Source organism: Phyllobates terribilis, unplaced genomic scaffold (assembly GCF_046119375.1).
Source record: "Phyllobates terribilis strain yellow unplaced genomic scaffold, ASM4611937v1 Scaffold_5__5_contigs__length_657084704, whole genome shotgun sequence".
Taxonomy (NCBI): domain Eukaryota; kingdom Metazoa; phylum Chordata; class Amphibia; order Anura; family Dendrobatidae; genus Phyllobates; species Phyllobates terribilis.
The window spans coordinates 390,711,948-390,731,702 of NW_027362765.1; the positions used below are offsets into that span (position 1 = coordinate 390,711,948).

The window sequence follows — 19,755 nt, forward strand, 5'->3', positions numbered from 1 at the left end:
ACGGGGGGGGTGAGAGATGCATCGGGGGGGTGAGCTGCACATGGGGGGGTGAGAGATGCACATGGGGGGGATGAGAGATGCACATGGGGGGGTGAGAGATGCACATGGGGGGGTGAGAGATGCACATGGGGGGGTGAGAGATGCACATGGGGGGGTGAGAGATGCACATGGGGGGAGTGAGAGATGCACATGGGGGGGATGAGAGATGCACGGGGGGGATGAGATGCACATGGGGGGGCGAGAGATGCACATGGGGGGGTTATGTTTACATAACTTTGTTGCCTTATGAAGCGCAGGGGGGGGGGGGGGGCAAACATTTCTTGCACAGGGGCCCACTACAGTCTGTGTCCGCCCCTGCTCTATATAATATAGGAGTTTCACATTTTGTATTGAAGAAATGAAATAAATTAACTTTTTTATGATATTCTAATTTAGTGAGATGCACCTGTATATGTGTCTAAGTATGTGTATATATATATATCCATTGTGTTTTCCATCCCTATGATCAGGACCCCAGGACAGAGCTCCCAGTAATTATTACACTGACTCCCTGGATGTGCATTGTACATTGTATTTTTAGCAGGACTGTATAGCAAGTGTATAGCGGGAGCCCCACACTCGTGTCAGTGGTGATCGCCCCACTCAGCAGGGTGGGCAGCAGCCGCAGCTTCCGGATGCTTCTCATTTGCTGTCAGTGCTGAAGAAGTGGCCGCGGACCCTGCACTGAGCTGCTGGAGCCCCCAATGGGGACAGTGAGGGGAAGGCGGCAGTGAGGGGCTGTGTGCACTGTGTGCACTGTGTGTGCGGGGCTGTGAGTTGCTGTGTGAGTTGCTGTGTGTGAGTTGCTGTGTGTGTGTGCACAGCAGCCAGAGCAGGGGAGTCCTGCAGACAGCACACAGCTCAGCCATCAGCCTCATCCCCGGGAATCAATCAGATCAGCCCTGACCTGCACGGAGGACACAGCGGCGGCAGCAGAGGAGCCTGGATGTATCCAGCAGCCTGTGCTGGGGGTCGCGGCACAGAGACCCTCACTGGAGGGGCGCACACGGCAGAGGTAAGTTTCCTGCAGCTCCTTTGTTTGGGATGTGCCTCGATCACATGGCAGCAGGAACACAAAGTCCAGAACTGGAGCAGCCCCGGCACAGTGTGTCACCCCCCCTCTATGTAACATATCCCTCTGCTTGTGGCTTGTGCCCAGCTTGCCCATACAGCCCAGCCTGCTGCCACACAGACCCAGGATTGAAATAGTGACAGATCTCCTAGAAATGACCCTGACTGCAAACCAGCCCCCTAATAATCAATCTGGGCACTGGGTGAGGGGCTGCTGCCTACAAGACCCTCAGTGCTGTCTGGCCAGAGCAGGGATTGTTCCAGATGGGACAAGGGGACATTCAGCACTGTTAGTGCTGGACAGCTCCTGGAAGAAATCCTGTGCATTCACCAATGTGCCTGGGAACCTCTCCTGTGCCAAGTGCTGGCACTGACCCATGCCCGGCTAGATGCACAACTTTTCTTTTCCTCCCCTCTCTCAATCACACCATTGATGTTCCCCAGGAGCTGAAATGTTTACTGGGGAACAGGTGTCTATTTATTCTGTAGACAGGTGAGAATCCATAGCATTGCACTGTATATGGGGGCATGTGGGCATCTGGGAAGGGAAACTTTACACCAGTGGATGTTACTAAACTCCAGGGAGGATTCTAGCATCTGAATTTAATCCAACAGTGCCAGTGATTGTCAGCAGCATGATGCCAAGGTAGAAAGTAGAGACTGTTCTGCTGCACCTCTCATCAGTAATGTGATCCCATAAATATGTGCATGTATACTGGATATATGTATACTGCAGGTGGGGGTGTATTATCTTCTGTGTGCTTTACGGGGGTGTATGGCATCCCTCCAGTCATGTAAACAGTTCATATGCCTACATGGCAGCCCTAGCTTCTTGTAGCAAGTCATGGGCATAGGCACTATGTAAATGTTCTTGGACATATAATTATCATTCTGTGTAATGCTTAATGCTTTCACAATAGATCATACTGACTATGGCAGTGCCCATGTAACATACAGTGCACATGTAATACATATAGAATATACTGTTTATGGTCATAGTGCCAGCTACTAGGTCTTCAGATTTTTAATATATACATATATATATATATATATATATATATATATATACATATGTATATATATGCATATATATATATATATATATATATATATATATATACATATATCTATATGTATATATATTATATAATATATATTATATAATATAATTATATATAATATAATTTATAATATATATATTCTTATATACTGTGTGTATATATATATGAGTTATTATTATTTTTAAATACATTATGATAGATTTTATTTTTTATTTTTATGTATATATTATCAGATTATTTTTTCTTTGTTTCTTTTTATTTTTTTTACTTTGCTGACTTCATTTTAAATCCAATATGGCTTATAAAGTTATCAAGTCGAAAATCTAAAATCTGCAACAGCTCAGACCGTGCTCATCACACTATTTAAACAGATTGCATAAACCACAACACATGCATCCTAAAGCGAATGTACGCTTGTAAACACTATTTTGCTTTTTTTTTCCCCCACTCCAAATACTTTGCCAATTAATATCTTAATGCATCTTCATAGCAAACTGATATTTCACTTTTCTGGTTACAGATTCCTCTGCATAGAAACAGATCTATAATAACATTCTGGTTGCCTCCAGCATTCACTAGGGGGAGCTGATTGCATACAGATTATGCTTTGAACTCCATTGTATCTCAGTATGCAGTGAGATTCTAAGCTCCCTCTAGTGGCGGCAGCAGGGACACGTCTTTATTATACAACTAGTCTATGCAGGAGATTCTGTATTGGGAGATAGAAATAATGAATGATATAAATAAATATTAAGAAATGAATCAGCATAGGTTATTGAACATATAATTTAATTTTAATTTATTTGAAGAGTTGGTCATTACTATTCGGTGTGATCACTCAGCTGGCTATGAAACGTACAGCTTCTTATATAGCACTAGGTGATATTTTCTACTTGAGATAAGTGTCCAGAAGTATAAGGAACCACTGATATCACCTGGCATAACATGTTGTGTAAGAGGTAGGGGGTTGTAGCTTGCAATATATATATATATACTGTATACACCAGATTGGTGGTGGTCCAACCAGTCAGACCCTACAGAATCTTCCTGACCACACTCCACTAAAGTGAATGGGATATTTGTAAATAGTTTTGCCCACTCCCCCACTTGAAATATCAATTGAGTTAAAAGATACCTCTCACGTGGAGTTTCTGCATAAACTAATGGTTTGGCTGTGTAGCTGATCTTTTGCTGAGTAAATCGATACCTAGTTTGTAGAAATCCGCCTTGCCATTGCTGAGAAATCCAATGTTGAAGTTATATGTAAATGAGCTGCAAGTGCATTGGGGCGTGACAAGTAATTCCATCTCCGGCCCTCGCTTCTTATTTCCCGTCTGGCGCCTGCCTCCTGTGTTTGATTGACAGGTTAGTCCGGATGACAGGTGCAGGAGTGACCTGTCAATCAGGAGGCAGGGAATAAAGAGTGAGAGCTGGAAGTGCTTTGTCACGCCCCAATGCACTTACCCCTCATTTACATATAACTTCAACGTTGGATTTCTCAGCAATGGCAAGGCGGATTTCTACACCGAAGGTATCGATTTACTCAGCGTGAGACCAGTTATACAGCCAAATCAGAAACTCCTGACAGGTTCACTTTAATATACATTTTTATGCAGTTTATCCACACATAGGGCCTGATTCATCATTTGCGCGTTGTTTTTTTTTTTCTTTATTTTTAAAGCAATTTTTCTTTTTTATCTTCATTGACATTTTTGCTGCAAATTCTTCAGAATGTCGCACGTGGTTCTTGAATTTTGTGCAAAATCTAAAATGCTCTTTAGCATTTTTGTAACTTTTTAGCACAGAAGGTTGCAAGGGTCCACTAAAAATGTCACAAAAATGTAGGCAAAAGTAAAATGACTCTATAGGGGCAGGGGGTTACATTTGGGGAAAAATGTTGCCACTTTTTAAAAAGTTGCAATTGATGAATTGGCTGAAAACATCTGGAAATAAAAATGACGTCTGTAATGACAAAAATTACATAAACTGGCGAACAAATGAAATAGACGTTAAAAAAGGTGTAAATGAGAAGAATTAGGGGAAAAGTACTAAAAAGTGGACAAAAAAAGCACAAATACAATAATGAATCCGGCCTCATATACTTTGATTGAAGATGTTGAGTTTCGGGTATTGTGAGTAGTGAAGATCCAGGTATAACTACTCTCATCATCCCTTCTGCCTAGAAAACATTCACATTGGCTGAAGGGACAGATACATTTTACATGTGGATTACCGGACAGACCTACATACATGCAGAAACACTTCATATTAGATAGAAACCATATTGTATTTGTGATATTATCAGACTGTCTGAATTATTAGGTTCTGGATTAAAGGAATTCCAGTGTATTTATTGCTGTTTGGTGCTTTGTATCGGATTGTTATAATGGGCTGATGAACAATTTGAACTTGTTTGAGAAAAGTACATTTCCTTTATGATGAAACTTGTATCTGAGATTTTCAACCTGTCAGATGCAAAACTACAACGCCTTTGACGCCTGCTGGGAGTTGTAGTTTTGCAACCGCTATACAGCCACAGGTTGGAGACCACCACAGGGACATGTTTTTCAGCATATTGCATGCAACAATCATTTCTGGATGTAGCCAGATATATAAGGATGTCAGCAGCCGGCAGATATGTCTCCAGACAGCTCCTATGTAAGAAGGAAAATGTACTCACTGCAGGCAAAAGAAAGAAACACAGAGATTACATTGTGTATGACAGCACATGAGGAGGAAGTTTACAAGGCTCAGCTGCTTCATCACTGTAATTCTCTGCAGATACTAATTCTGATATTCTCCATATTGTGTCTATAGGGGGCAGTATTATACTAGCTGGTGTTTAAAGGTTCTGCTTAGACTTCCTGGGCTCTGAGAAGTGATGTCTAATATCTACCTACAGTATCTATCTATCCATCCATTGATGTCAGCTACTATATATCATCTGTCTATCTATCTATCTATCTATCTATCTATCTATCTATCTATCTATCTATCTATCATCCATATCTATCATCCATATCTATCTATCTAGCTATCTATATATCTATCTATCATCCATATCTATCTATCTATCTAGCTATCATCCATATCTATCTATCTATCTATCTATCTATCTATCTATCTATCTATCTATCTATCTATCTATCTATCTATCTTTCCATCCAGTTATCTATCTATCTATCTATCTATCTATCTATCTATCTATCTATCTATCTATCTATCTATCTATCTATCCATCTATCTATCATCCATATCTATCTATCTATCTATCTATCTATCTATCTATCTATCTATCTATCACTCTCTATCTATCCATCTATCTATCATCCATATCTATCTATCTATCTATCTATCTATCTATCTATCTATCTATCTATCTATCTATCTATCTATCTATCTATCTATCCTTTATAATAAGCGGGATGATGGGAGCGATGACATGATGGTTTTTCTCCCCTGACTCCTCGTTCACACTCGCACTCTAATTGTTCAATTAGCATGCAGCGTTCCCAGAACAATTAATCTATAACCAGTTTTTGAAAAGGTCAAAAACGTGACACCTCGAGAAGAAATAAAATGGAAATTGCTTAATCCAACATGTAATTTGTTTAAATTAGCTCAGCGTTATAGAATTTCTGTTTCAAAAGAAAAATTCTCCTGTCTGCACCTATTTACTTACTTTTTTCCTATGATTCTATTTGGCCGTGACTTACTGTACAGACGGATATTTCTGTTACATTAATTGCATCTTTTTATTTCTCTCTCTCTTTATTTATATATTGTATCTATACGAAAAAAAAAAGATCCTGTAGTAATATATTAGAGTGGAATCCAAACATTTGGGAATATTTTTCTTTCCTTCCATCCCATTGGGATTATATAAGTGCTGAGTGTGACCGGTGTATAGGACCAGCGCCATTTACCAGCCTCCATTCTCGTACAGGAGGTCGTGACATACAGATTCCCACAGCATTTCTGTACTAAATGGAGCATGTCCATCCCCGCACAATGCGAGATGTATGGGCTGGGGGATGGTGTCTATGTATTGTTGGCTGCATATTAGATGCCTTGTTGTATTTCCTAATGTGTACAAACACATATATATATGTAAATATTTATACATTACTTCGTATAACAACGATTGTGTAATCACATAGTAACATTAAATCAGGATTTTACGTTAAATGTACTAATAATTAAAAAAAAAAAACTTGCAATTTTTCTTTGCCCACTAGGTTTAATATTAGACTCCACACGGACATTAGCCGCATTAGGCCATGTTCACACGTTGCGTTTTTGCTTTTTTTTTATGCAAATTTTATGCTGCGTTTTACAGTACCAGCAAAAGCTATGATGTTTCAGAAATCTCATGCACACACCTTGTTTTTTTTTTTCCTGACTTAATTGCAAACTGCAACATGTCACTTCTTTCAGTGTTTTTTCAGTGTTTTTTCACCCATAGAAAGCAATATTTAAGTGCAAAAACACAGCAAAAAACCCCCACATTTTTGGTGCAGAAAATGCAGAAAGTTGCATTATGTTTTTTTGGGGCACTAAACTTTATCAGCAGGCACAAGAGACAAATGTACCTGACAAAAGCACAGAAACTTGCTTTTGTAAGCAGCTTCTTTGCTGCCAAAAGAGCAGGTTTTGCCTGCGGAAAAAACGGAGCAAAAACGTAACGTGTGAACATAGCCTTAGGCTGACTAAGACCCTGTTTGTTTCTATAGAAGCTTTATCTAAAGCACGCTCTCATCTTGGTAAAAGTTTATTGTGAAGAAAGGGCAGGAGGTGAGCTGTGACATCACCTATTGTGAATGGTGGTTCCTATGTTATCTACTGTATATAGAGGTGTCATCAGTCATTGTACAGGAGGAGGAGGAGGTGAGCTGTGATATCACCTATTGTGAATGGTGGATCCTGTGTTATTTACTGTATATAGAGGTGTTATCAGTCATTGTACAGGAGGAGGTGAGCTGTGACATCACCTATTGTGAATAGTGGGTCCTGTGTTATCTACTGTATATAAAGGTGTTATCAGGAGGAGGTGAGCTGTGACATCACCTATTGTGAATGGTGGATCCTGTGTTATCTACTGTATATAAAGGTGTTATCAGGAGGAGGTGAGCTGTGACATCACCTATTGTGAATGGTGAATCCTGTGTTATCTACTGTATATAGAGGTGTTATCAGTCATTGTACAAGAGGAGGAGGAGGTGAGCTGTGATATCACCTATTGTGAATGGTGGATCCTGTGTTATTTACTGTATACAGAGGTGTTATCAGTCATTGTACAGGAGGAGGAGGTGAGCTGTGACATCACCTATTGTGAATGGTGGATCCAGTGTTATCTACTGTTTATAGAGGTGTTATCAGTCATTGTACAGGAGGAGGGGGTGAGCTGTGACATCACCTATTGTGAATGGCGAATTCTGTGTTTTCTACTGTATATAGAGGTGTTATCAGTCATTGTACAGGAGGAGGAGGTGAGCTGTGACATTACCTACTATGAATGGCGGATCCTGTGCTTCATACTGTATATAGAGGTGTAATCAGCCATTATACAGGAGGAGGAGGTGAGCTGTGACATTACCTATTGTGAATGGTGAATCCTGTGATAGGCGTTCACATTACACCTTAGCAGAATATTACTAAGTACAGAGCACAGCAGTGACGCTGATCCAGAAGGTGATTATCAATTTTTTATATATACTTTTCACTTTCCTGGGCCAATTAGTAATATGATACCAGGGAAGTAGCTTTTGGCTTCTTCATATAAGTCAGATCTGGTAAATCAATGACACAGAGTGTATGAACCCCAACAGGAACTTGCTGATAGGCTGCAGAGGTGGTTGGTAACCTAGGCAACGAGCAGTAAACTATGGATAAGGAAAATAATCAATAATTTGGCAATATGTTATATTACTTGTTATATGCCAGCTATATACCAGCTTTATAAAATCAGGTTTTGTTAAAGGGAATCTGTCAGTTGGATTGATTCTCCTAACCCGTCTATATGGGCATAGAGGCCATAGGAAGCTGAATAAAATGATACCTTGATATCTGTGAACCAATGTTTGCTCCAGAGAAATCCACGTTTTTCTTAATATGTAAATGACTTGTTAAGATCTTTTGGCGCTCCGGAATTCAATTGGGGCTGCTTCCCTTCCAAGCCCTGCCGTGCACCCAAACAGTAGTTTTCCACCACTTATGGGGTATCGACTTACTCAGGAGAAATTGTCTGGTCCATTTTCTCCAGTTACCCTTGTGAAAATGAAAAATGTGGGGCTAAATCAACATTTTTGTGGGAATAATGTGATTTTTTATATTCACGGCTCTCCATTATAAAATTCTGTGAAGCACCTGGGGGTTCATGGTGTTCACCACACGTCTAGATAAGTTCCTTGAGGTTTGTAGTTTCCAAAATTGGGTCACTTGTGGGGGGTTTCCACTGTTTAGACACCTCAGGGGCTTGCGGCATGGCATCTGCTGTCTATTCCAGCAAATTTTGCGTTTCTTTCCTACCGAGTCCTGCCGTGCGCCCAAACAGTAGTTTCCCCCCACGTATGGGATATTGGCGTACTGAAGAGAAATTGCACAACAAATTGTGTGGTCCATTTTCTCCTGTTACATTTTCTTTTGAAAATGCAAAATTTGGTGCCAAATCAATATTTTGGTGGGAAAAAAGGAAAATTTTCATTTTTTCCTTCGACATTGCTTTAATTCTGGTGAAGCCCCCAAAGGGTTAATAAATGTTTTGAATGTGATTTTGAGCACTTTGAGGGGTGTAGTTTTTAAAAAGGTGTCACTTTTGTTTTTTTTTTCTGTCACATAGGGCCCTCAATGTCACTTCAAAAGGGTTGTAGTCCCTTAAAAAAATTGATTTTGTAAATTCTGTTGAAAAATGAGAAATTGCTGTAAAAATTTTAACTCTTCTGACATCCTAACAAAAAAAATAAGTTTCAAGAATGATGCAGATGTAAAGTAGACATGTGGTAAATGTTATTAATTAAGTATATTGTGTTGTATAATATCTGGTTTAAGGGCATAAAAATTCAAAGTTTGAAAAGTGCAACATTTTTTAATTTTTTTGTCAAATTTTCAATATTTTCATAAATAAACACAAATCATATCGACCTAAATTTACCACTAATATGAAGTACAACATGTCATGAAAAAACAGTTTCAGAGTCACTGGGATAGGTTGAAGCGTTCCAGACTTATTTCCACATAAAAGGACACTGGTCAGAATTGAAAAATTGGCCTGCTCAGGAAGGTGGAAAGAGGCTTGTGGGTGAAGAGGTTAAGTTAGTTGGTTCTCTCTGCAGCTTTCTCTGCAACTTCCCTCTGCTTCATTGCTCATTCATCAGTCTTTGACTTGCTTGAGTTGGCCGCTGTGGACTAAAGTCTGCTATCTCAGCCATGCCCAGCCCCCAAACCCTCCATGTGGTATCAGCCACACACTTTCACTACTTCCTGACAGCCTAAATATATAATCATGGTGCAACAGAGCGGCTTAGGATTATGGCAGCCAACACAGAGTATAATACCATGTACAGAGGAGTAGACATATTGGGGGGGCGGGGGGACATATGATAGGCATGAAAGTTTTAGTAGTACCTATGCTATCTATGCATTCATACATTGAAGATTACTGGGACTCCCACAGATCCTGAAAATAGGAGTCCCAAAATCCCACATGAATGGAGCACTAGTGCACATGCTCAACCACTGCTCCATTCCTTTCTATTAGACTACTAGTGCACATGCTCAACCACTGCTCCATTCATTGCCATGGGACCACTATTGCACATGCTCAACCACTGCTCCATTCATTGCTACGGGACCACTATTGCACATGCTCAACCAATGCTCCATTCATTGCTATGAGACCACTAGTGCGCATGCTTAACCAATGCTCCATTCATTGCTATGGTACCACTAGTGCGCATGCTCAACCAATGCTTCATTCATTGCTATGGGACCACTATTGCACATGCTCAACCAATGCTCCATTCATTGCTATGGTACCACTAGTGCGCATGCTCAACCAATGCTCCATTCATTGCTATGGGACCACTATTGCACATGCTCAAAAACTGCTCCATTCATTGCCATGGTACCACTATTGCACATGCTCAACCACTGCTCCATTCATTGCTATGAGACCACTAGTGCGCATGCTCAACCAATGCTCCATTCATTGCTATGGTACCACTAGTGCGCATGCTCAACCAATGCTCCATTCATTGCTATAGTACCACTAGTGCGCATGCTCAACCAATGCTCCATTCATTTCTATGGGACCACTAGTGCGCATGCTCAACCACTGCTCCATTCATTGCTATGGGACCACTAGTGCGCATGTTCAACCACTGCTCCATTCATTGCTATGAGACCACTAGTGCGTATGCTCAAAAACTGCTCCATTCATTGCCATGGGACCACTATTGCCCATGCTCAACCACTGCTCCATTCATTGCTATGGGACCACTATTTCACATGCTCAACCAATGCTCCATTCATTGCTATGGTACCACTAGTGTGCATGCTCAACCAATGCTCCATTCATTGCTATGGTACCACTAGTGTGCATGCTCAACCACTGCTACATTCATTGCTATGGGACCACTATTTCACATGCTCAACCAATGCTCCATTCATTGCTATGGTACCACTAGTGTGCATGCTCCACCACTGCTCCATTCATTGCTATGGGACCACTAGTGCGCATGTTCAATCACTGTTCCATTCATTGCTATGGGACCACTAGTGCGCATGCTCAACCACTGCTTCATTCATTGCTATGAGACCACTATTGCACATGCTCAAAAACTGCTCCATTCATTGCCATGGGACCACTATTGCACATGCTCAACCACTGCTCCATTCATTGCTATGAGACCACTAGTGCGCATGCTCAACCAATGCTCCATTCATTGCTATGGTACCACTAGTGTGCATGCTCAACCAATGCTCCATTCATTGCTATGGTACCACTAGTGCGCATGCTCAACCAATGCTCCATTCATTGCTATGGGACCACTATTTCACATGCTCAACCAATGCTCCATTCATTGCTATGGTACCACTAGTGTGCATGCTCAACCAATGCTCCATTCATTGCTATGGTACCACTAGTGCACATGCTCAACCACTGCTCCATTCATTGCTATGGGACAACTAGTGTGCATGTTCAATCACTGTTCCATTCATTGCTATGGGACCACTAGTGCGCATGCTCAACCACGGCCCCATTCATTGCTATGAGACCACTATTGCACATGCTCAAAAACTGCTCCATTCATTGCCATGGGACCACTATTGCACATGCTCAACCACTGCTCCATTCATTGCCATGAAACCACTATTGCGCATGCTCAACCAATGATCCATTCATTGCTATGGTACTTCTAATGCACATGCTCAACCAATGCTCCATTCATTGCTATGGTACCACTAGTGCGCATGCTCAATCACTGTTCCATTCATTGCTATGGGACCACTAGTGAGCATGTTCAATCACTGTTCCATTCATTGCTATGGGACCACTAGTGCGCATGCTCAACCACTGCTCCATTCATTGCTATGGGACCACTATTGCACATGTTCAATCACTGTTCCATTCATTGCCATGGGACCACTATTGCACATGCTCAACCACTGCTCCATTCATTGCTATGGTACTTCTAATGCACATGCTCAACCAATGCTCCATTCATTGCTATGGTACCACTAGTGCGCATGCTCAATCACTGTTCCATTCATTGCTATGGGACCACTAGTGCGCATGTTCAATCACTGTTCCATTCATTGCTATGGGACCACTAGTGCGCATGCTCAACCACTGGTCAATTCATTGCTAGGAGACCACTAGTGCGCATGCTCAACCACTGGTCCATTCATTGCTAGGAGACCACTATTGCGCATGCTCAACCACTGCTTCATTCATTATTTTGGGACCACTAGTGCTCATGCTCAACCACTGCTCCATTCAATGCTATGGGACCACTAGTGCGCATGCTCAACCAATGCTCCATTCATTGCTATGGGACCAGTAGTGCGCATGCTCAATCACTGTTCCATTCATTTCTATGGGACCACTAGTGCGCATGTTCAATCACTGTTCCATTCATTGCTATGGGACCACTAGTGCGCATGCACAACCACTGCTCCATTCATTGCTAGGAGACCACTAGTGCGCAAGCTCAACCACTGGTCCATTCATTGCTAGGAGACCACTATTGCGCATGCTCAACCACTGCTTTATTCATTCTTTTGGGACCACTAGTGCTCATGCTCAACCACTGTTCCATTCAATGCTATGGGACCACTAGTGCTCATGCTCAGCCACTGCTCCATTCAATGCTATGGGACCACTAGTGCACATGCTCAACCACTGCTCCATTCATTGCTATGGGACCACTAGTGCACATGCTCAACCACTGCTCCATTCATTGCTATGGGACCACTAGTGCACATGCTCAACCACTGCTCCATTCATTGCTATGGGACCACTAGTGCGCATGCTCAACCATTGCTCCATTCATTGCTATGGGACCACTAGTGCATATGCATGACCTCTACTATCATAGACTGACACTTCACATGGCAAATACGGACCCCTATTTTCTTTATCACTGGGAGTCCCGGCCGTCTGACCCCACCAATTATAAATTTGCCCCCTACCCTACGGAGGGGTGATTGATGTTCTTTTGGGATAACCCTAGATGAATTCTAGCTTTGCCGTCTCGGCCTTCCCCGTTTTCTCCTGCAGATCCTTTATACCTTTTCTCCTTGTTGTTTTCACAAGTGTGAAGTTGAACTTTTCCTTTTTAGACTGATGTGATTCTCCGCACGGTTTTGCAGACTGATTGTACTGCTTGGCTTTGTTGTGAGACGCCAGTACTTCGTTTCAGAGGTGTCAGTGTGCCGTCACTCCCCGGTGTGATCACATCTCAGCTCGCGAAGACGGATAAATGTGATGCTGCAAAAGTGCAGAAAGTGATCAAAAGTTGTGTGCTGCTAAGTGACAGCTGGCGGTGCCCAATTCGATAGTCCATCTTCTTTCATGACCCATCCGGAGGATTTCTCTTTATACGTAAGTACCAGTGTCAAATATAACATCAGTGCTGAAATTCATCAGATGCACTGGGAAATATTGAGTGTTTCATCCATGATTTCTGTATCCCCTGAACCAATGGGGACTTCAGAGCTTGCAATCATGGTCCTTGTTGTCCCATTAAAAAAAAAACGGATCAATGTTATTCATGGGGCAGTGCAGATGAACAATGTTTTTCAACGACTGAATTTACACCTGGAAAAAATTGCAACATGCCCTAGTTTCTTCTGTAGATTGGATGAGACTTGACCATTCAATTCTATGGGTGCACAAACAAATCCGGAGCCCCAGTGCAGCACCTGATTGTTACGGACACATTGTAATTGTCACATAGTAAACTGTAACCGGCCCTGTAAATGATTGATAGCTGCTGCTGTAAAAAAAAAAAACGGATTGTATGCAGATAACGAGAAAAAAAAAATTTGTTTTACTTTTCTGGATGAAACTTTTACAATTTTTTATGCAGTCGATTGATCCTACCCTTAATGGGACCACGCTCACCCTGTAGCTGAAAAGAAATACAGGGGTGCAGAAGTATTAGCTATAGAACCCACAACCACAGCATAGGACTGGATGCTCCAAGCGGATGTCCGCAGCGATCAGAGCATTTTCAGATTGCAGATCCTTTAAGATTACAGCTTTTATCTTCCGGGAAACCCCATAAAAGAAGGCATTGCCTCCCAGTGTAATGAATGGGCAGGCAATGAATGGAGACAATTGTTGGGCTCCGTCTAAGGGCTCATTCATACATCCGCACTATAGAGCTGCCTCCGATGGGGCCATGTTATATTGGAGTCTGCGGAGGAATAAGGAAGCATTGCTTCTGGGGCGGAATATCTCCATATATCTAGATATGGACCTTTATTGCAAAACATGGTCTGTTCTGGGCTCTGTGCATAAGGCGCTGCCATGACTAAGCTCCTACAGTCATTAATATAAAGAAATCATGTTCTGTACAAATAGATGATTAAAAAATCCCAAAGGACTGTCCGGGATTTATAAAAAATTAGGCTAGCCTTAGGATTGCCGACCGTCCAGAAATTCCAGGACAGTGTGTAAAAATACGGCACCTTTTTGTTCCTGTCCGTAAAAAAATATATATAAGGCGTCCGTGATTTTTTTTTGAAGCTGAAAAAACGTTTCTAGAATATTACGAGTGATCAGTTTCCAGTGAATGCAGCTGGTGTCTTCATATCAGATTTATGGGCTGTAGACGTGCGTCACTTATGATCACAATGATTTGTTACAGTTTTCCAATGTGTCTGTAAAAATATTGTCTGTCTGTGAATTTTTGATAAACTGTCCAGAAAAAGTAAAATAATTGAAGTTAGCATCGAAGGTGATGGATCTGTACGTTCCCTGGTACCGGTCTGGGTTCACTCTCCTGCACATGCGCTTCATCGCCTTCCATTAATAACTAGTCTGTGACTTCAGAGTGAAAAGAGCAGGTCATCAGGCCCATGGCGCCCCCACCAGGAATAGCAGGGGAAGTTCACTGTGATCTCACACGTCTTAAAGAAGTGGATGATTTTATTTTGTGTGTTGGGTGCAAATTAAAGGGGTTGCAGTGGTCACACACTACTGCTCCCATAGAAGTGAATGGAGTGGAGGTCACACATGCACACTACTGCTCCCACAGAAGTGAATGGAGTGGAGGTCACAAATGCACACTACTGCTCCCATAGAAGTAAATGGAGTGGAGGTCACACATGCACACTACTGCTCCCATAGAAGTGAATGGAGTGGAGGTCACAAATGCGCACTACTGCTAACATAGGAGTGAATGGAGTGGAGGTCACAAATGCGCACTACTGCTCCCATAGAAGTGAATGGAGTGGAGGTCACACATGCACACTACTGCTCCTATAGAAGTGAATAGAGTGGAGGTCACACATGTACACTACTGATCCCATAGAAGTGAATGGAGTGGAGGTCACAAATGTGCACTACTGCTCCCATAGAAGTGAATGGAGTGGTCACAAATGCGCACTACTGATCCCATAGAAGTGAATGGAGTGGAGGTCACACATGCACACTACTGCTCCCATAGAAGTGAATGGAGTGGAGGTCACACATGCACACTACTGATCCCATAGAAGTGAATGGAGTGGAGGTCACACATGCACACTACTGATCCCATAGAAGTGAATGGAGTGGAGGTCACACATGCACACTACTGCTCCCAGAGAAGTGAATGGAGTGGAAGTCACAAATGTGCACTACTGCTCACATAGAAGTGAATGGAGTGGAGGTCACACATGCACACTACTGCTCCCATAGAAGTGAATGGAGTGGAGGTCACACATGCACACTACTGCTCCCATAGAAGTGAATGGAGTGGAGGTCACACATGCACACTACTGATCCCATAGAAGTGGTGGAGGTCACAAATGCGCACTACTGATCCCAAAGAAGTGAATGAAGTGGAGGTCACAAATGCGCACTACTGCTCACATAGAAGTGAATGGAGTGGAGGTCACACATACACACTACTGCTCCCATAGAAGTGAATGAAGTGGAGGTCGCACATGCACACTACTGATCCCATAGAAGTGAATGGAGTGGAGGTCACACATACACACTACTGCTCACATAGAAGTGAATGGAGTGGAGGTCACAAATGCGCACTACTGCTCACATAGAAGTGAATGGAGTGGAGGTCACACATGCACACTACTGCTCCCATAGAAGTGAATGGAGTGGAGGTCACACATGCACACTACTGATCCCATAGAAGTGAATGGAGTGGAGGTCACAAACGCACACTACTGCTCCCATAGAAGTGAATGGAGTGGAGGTCACACATGCGCACTACTGATCCCATAGAAGTGAATGGAGTGGAGGTCACACATGCACACTACTGCTCCCATAGAAGTGAATGGAGTGGAGGTCACAAATGCACACTACTTCTCACATAGAAGTGAATGGAGTGGAGGTCACACATGCACACTACTGCTCCCATAGAAGTGAATTGAGTGGAGGTCACACATGCACACTACTGCTCCCATAGAAGTGAATGGAGTGGAGGTCACAAATGCGCACTACTGCTAACATAGGAGTGAATGGAGTGGAGGTCACAAATGCGCACTACTGCTCCCATAGAAGTGAATGGAGTGGAGGTCACACATGCACACTACTGCTCCCATAGAAGTGAATGGAGTGGAGGTCACAAATGCGCACTACTGCTAACATAGGAGTGAATGGAGTGGAGGTCACAAATGCGCACTACTGCTCCCATAGAAGTGAATGGAGTGGAGGTCACACATGCACACTACTGCTCCCATAGAAGTGAATGGAGTGGAGGTCACAAATGCACACTACTGCTCCCATAGAAGTGAATGGAGTGGAGGTCACACATGCACACTACTGTTCCCATAGAAGTGAATGGAGTGGAGGTCACAAATGCGCACTACTGCTAACATAGGAGTGAATGGAGTGGAGGTCACAAATGCGCACTACTGCTCCCATAGAAGTGAATGGAGTGGAGGTCACACATGCACACTACTGCTCCTATAGAAGTGAATAGAGTGGAGGTCACACATGTACACTACTGATCCCATAGAAGTGAATGGAGTGGAGGTCACAAATGTGCACTACTGCTCCCATAGAAGCGAATGGAGTGGTCACAAATGCGCACTACTGATCCCATAGAAGTGAATGGAGTGGAGGTCACACATGCACACTACTGCTCCCATAGAAGTGAATGGAGTGGAGGTCACACATGCACACTACTGATCCCATAGAAGTGAATGGAGTGGAGGTCACACATGCACACTACTGATCCCATAGAAGTGAATGGAGTGGAGGTCACACATGCACACTACTGCTCCCATAGAAGTGAATGGAGTGGAAGTCACAAATGTGCACTACTGCTCACATAGAAGTGAATGGAGTGGAGGTCACACATGCACACTACTGCTCCCATAGAAGTGAATGGAGTGGAGGTCACACATGCACACTACTGATCCCATAGAAGTGGTGGAGGTCACAAATGCGCACTACTGATCCCAAAGAAGTGAATGAAGTGGAGGTCACAAATGCGCACTACTGCTCACATAGAAGTGAATGGAGTGGAGGTCACACATACACACTACTGCTCCCATAGAAGTGAATGAAGTGGAGGTCGCACATGCACACTACTGATCCCATAGAAGTGAATGGAGTGGAGGTCACAAATGCGCACTACTGCTCACATAGAAGTGAATGGAGTGGAGGTCACACATACACACTACTGCTCACATAGAAGTGAATGGAGTGGAGGTCACAAATGCACACTACTGCTCACATAGAAGTGAATGGAGTGGAGGTCACACATGCACACTACTGCTCCCATAGAAGTGAATGGAGTGGAGGTCACACATGCACACTACTGATCCCATAGAAGTGAATGGAGTGGAGGTCACAAACGCACACTACTGCTCCCATAGAAGTGAATGGAGTGGAGGTCACACATGCGCACTGCTGATCCCATAGAAGTGAATGGAGTGGAGGTCACACATGCACACTACTGCTCCCATAGAAGTGAATGGAGTGGAGGTCACAAATGCACACTACTTCTCACATAGAAGTGAATGGAGTGGAGGTCACACATGCACACTACTGCTCCCATAGAAGTGAATTGAGTGGAGGTCACACATGCACACTACTGATCCCATAGAAGTGAATGGAGTGGAAGTCACAAATGCACACTACTGCTCCCATAGAAGTGAATGGAGTGGAGGTCACAAATGTGCACTACTGATCCCATAGAAGTGAATGGAGTGGAGGTCACACATGCACACTACTGCTCCCATAGAAGTGAATGGAGTGGAGGTCACACATGCACACTACTGATCCCATAGAAGTGAATGGAGTGAAGGTCACACATGCACACTACTGCTCCCATAGAAGTGAATGGAGTGGAGGTCACAAATGCGCACTACTGCTCACATAGAAGTGAATGGAGTGGAGGTCACACATGCACACTACTGCTCCCATAGAAGTGAATGGAGTGGAGGTCACACATGCACACTACTGATCCCATAGAAGTGGTGGAGGTCACAAATGCGCACTACTGATCCCAAAGAAGTGAATGGAGTGGAGGTCACACATGCGCACTACTGATCCCATAGAATTGAATGGAGTGGAGGTCACACATGCACACTACTGCTCCCATAGAAGTGAATGGAGTGGAGGTCACAAATGCACACTACTGCTCACATAGAAGTGAATGGAGTGGAAGTCACACATGCACACTACTGCTCCCATAGAAGTGAATTGAGTGGAGGTCACACATGCACACTACTGATCCCATCGAAGTGAATGGAGTGGAAGTCACAAATGCGCACTACTGATCCCATAGAAGTGAATGGAGTGGAAGTCACAAATGCACACTACTGCTCCCATAGAAGTGAATGGAGTGGAGGTCACAAATGCGCACTACTGATCCCATAGAAGTGAATGGAGTGGAGGTCACACATGCACACTACTGCTCCCATAGAAGTGAATGGAGTGGAGGTCACACATGCACACTACTGATCCCATAGAAGTGAATGGAGTGGAGGTCACACATGCACACTACTGATCCCATAGAAGTGAATGGAGTGGAGGTCACAAATGTGCACTACTGCTCACATAGAAGTGAATGGAGTGGAAGTCACACATGCACACTACTGCTCCCATAGAAGTGAATGGAGTGGAGGTCACACATGCACACTACTGATCCCATAGAAGTGGTGGAGGTCACAAATGCGCACTACTGATCCCAAAGAAGTGAATGGAGTGGAGGTCACAAATGCGCACTACAGCTAACATAGAAGTGAATGGAGTGATGGTCACATGCACACTACTGCTCCCATAGAAGTGAATGGAGTGATTGTCACATGCACACTACTGCTCCCATAGAAGTGCATGGAGTGGTGGTCACATATATGCACCACTGGACCTATAGAAGTGAATGGAGTGGAGGTCACACATGCACACTACTTATCCCATAGAAGAGAATGGAGTGGTGGTCACATATGTGCACCACTGGACCGATATGCGCACTACTGCTCCCAAGGAAGTGAATGGAGTGGTGGTCACATATGAGCAGTACTGCCTCCTTAGAAGTGAATGGAGTGGTGGTCACACATGTGCATTACTGCCCCATAGAAGTGAATGGAGTGGTGGTCACACATGCGCACTACTGCTCCCACAATCCCGTAGAACTGAATGGAGCAATAGTCATGCATGTGCACTACTACTCTGTTCACATGGAGGACAATGGATGCCCTTTCTTGTGATTGTCGGGAGTCCCAGCGGTTGGATCTCCACAGATCATACATTTATCATCTATTGAGTGGATAAGTGATAAATGTAATTCTTGGGAAAAGCCCTTTAATGATTTTACTTTCTGGATGAATAATGGAATAATGATACTTTCTGCTAAACAATATGTTTACTAAATAGAGAGAAAATGGGGAAAGCCATGTTAGTATT

The 19,755-nt window shown here is 43.2% G+C and overlaps 1 protein-coding gene across 2 annotated transcripts in view; it reads left to right on the forward strand.

The window, feature by feature from the left end:
- The first annotated feature begins 610 nt into the window (after positions 1-610).
- Positions 611-19,755, forward strand: part of ZMAT4 (zinc finger matrin-type 4) — a 575,021-nt gene continuing 555,876 nt past the window's right edge. Inside the window, exon 1 of one of the 2 annotated variants that reach the window (XM_073684978.1) lies at positions 611-1,054. In XM_073684978.1, the coding sequence (XP_073541079.1) occupies positions 986-1,054 (69 nt within the window). In that variant the 5' untranslated portion in view covers positions 611-985. The remainder of the gene's footprint in view (positions 1,055-19,755) is intronic. The other variant, XM_073684979.1, reaches the window with a different exon arrangement.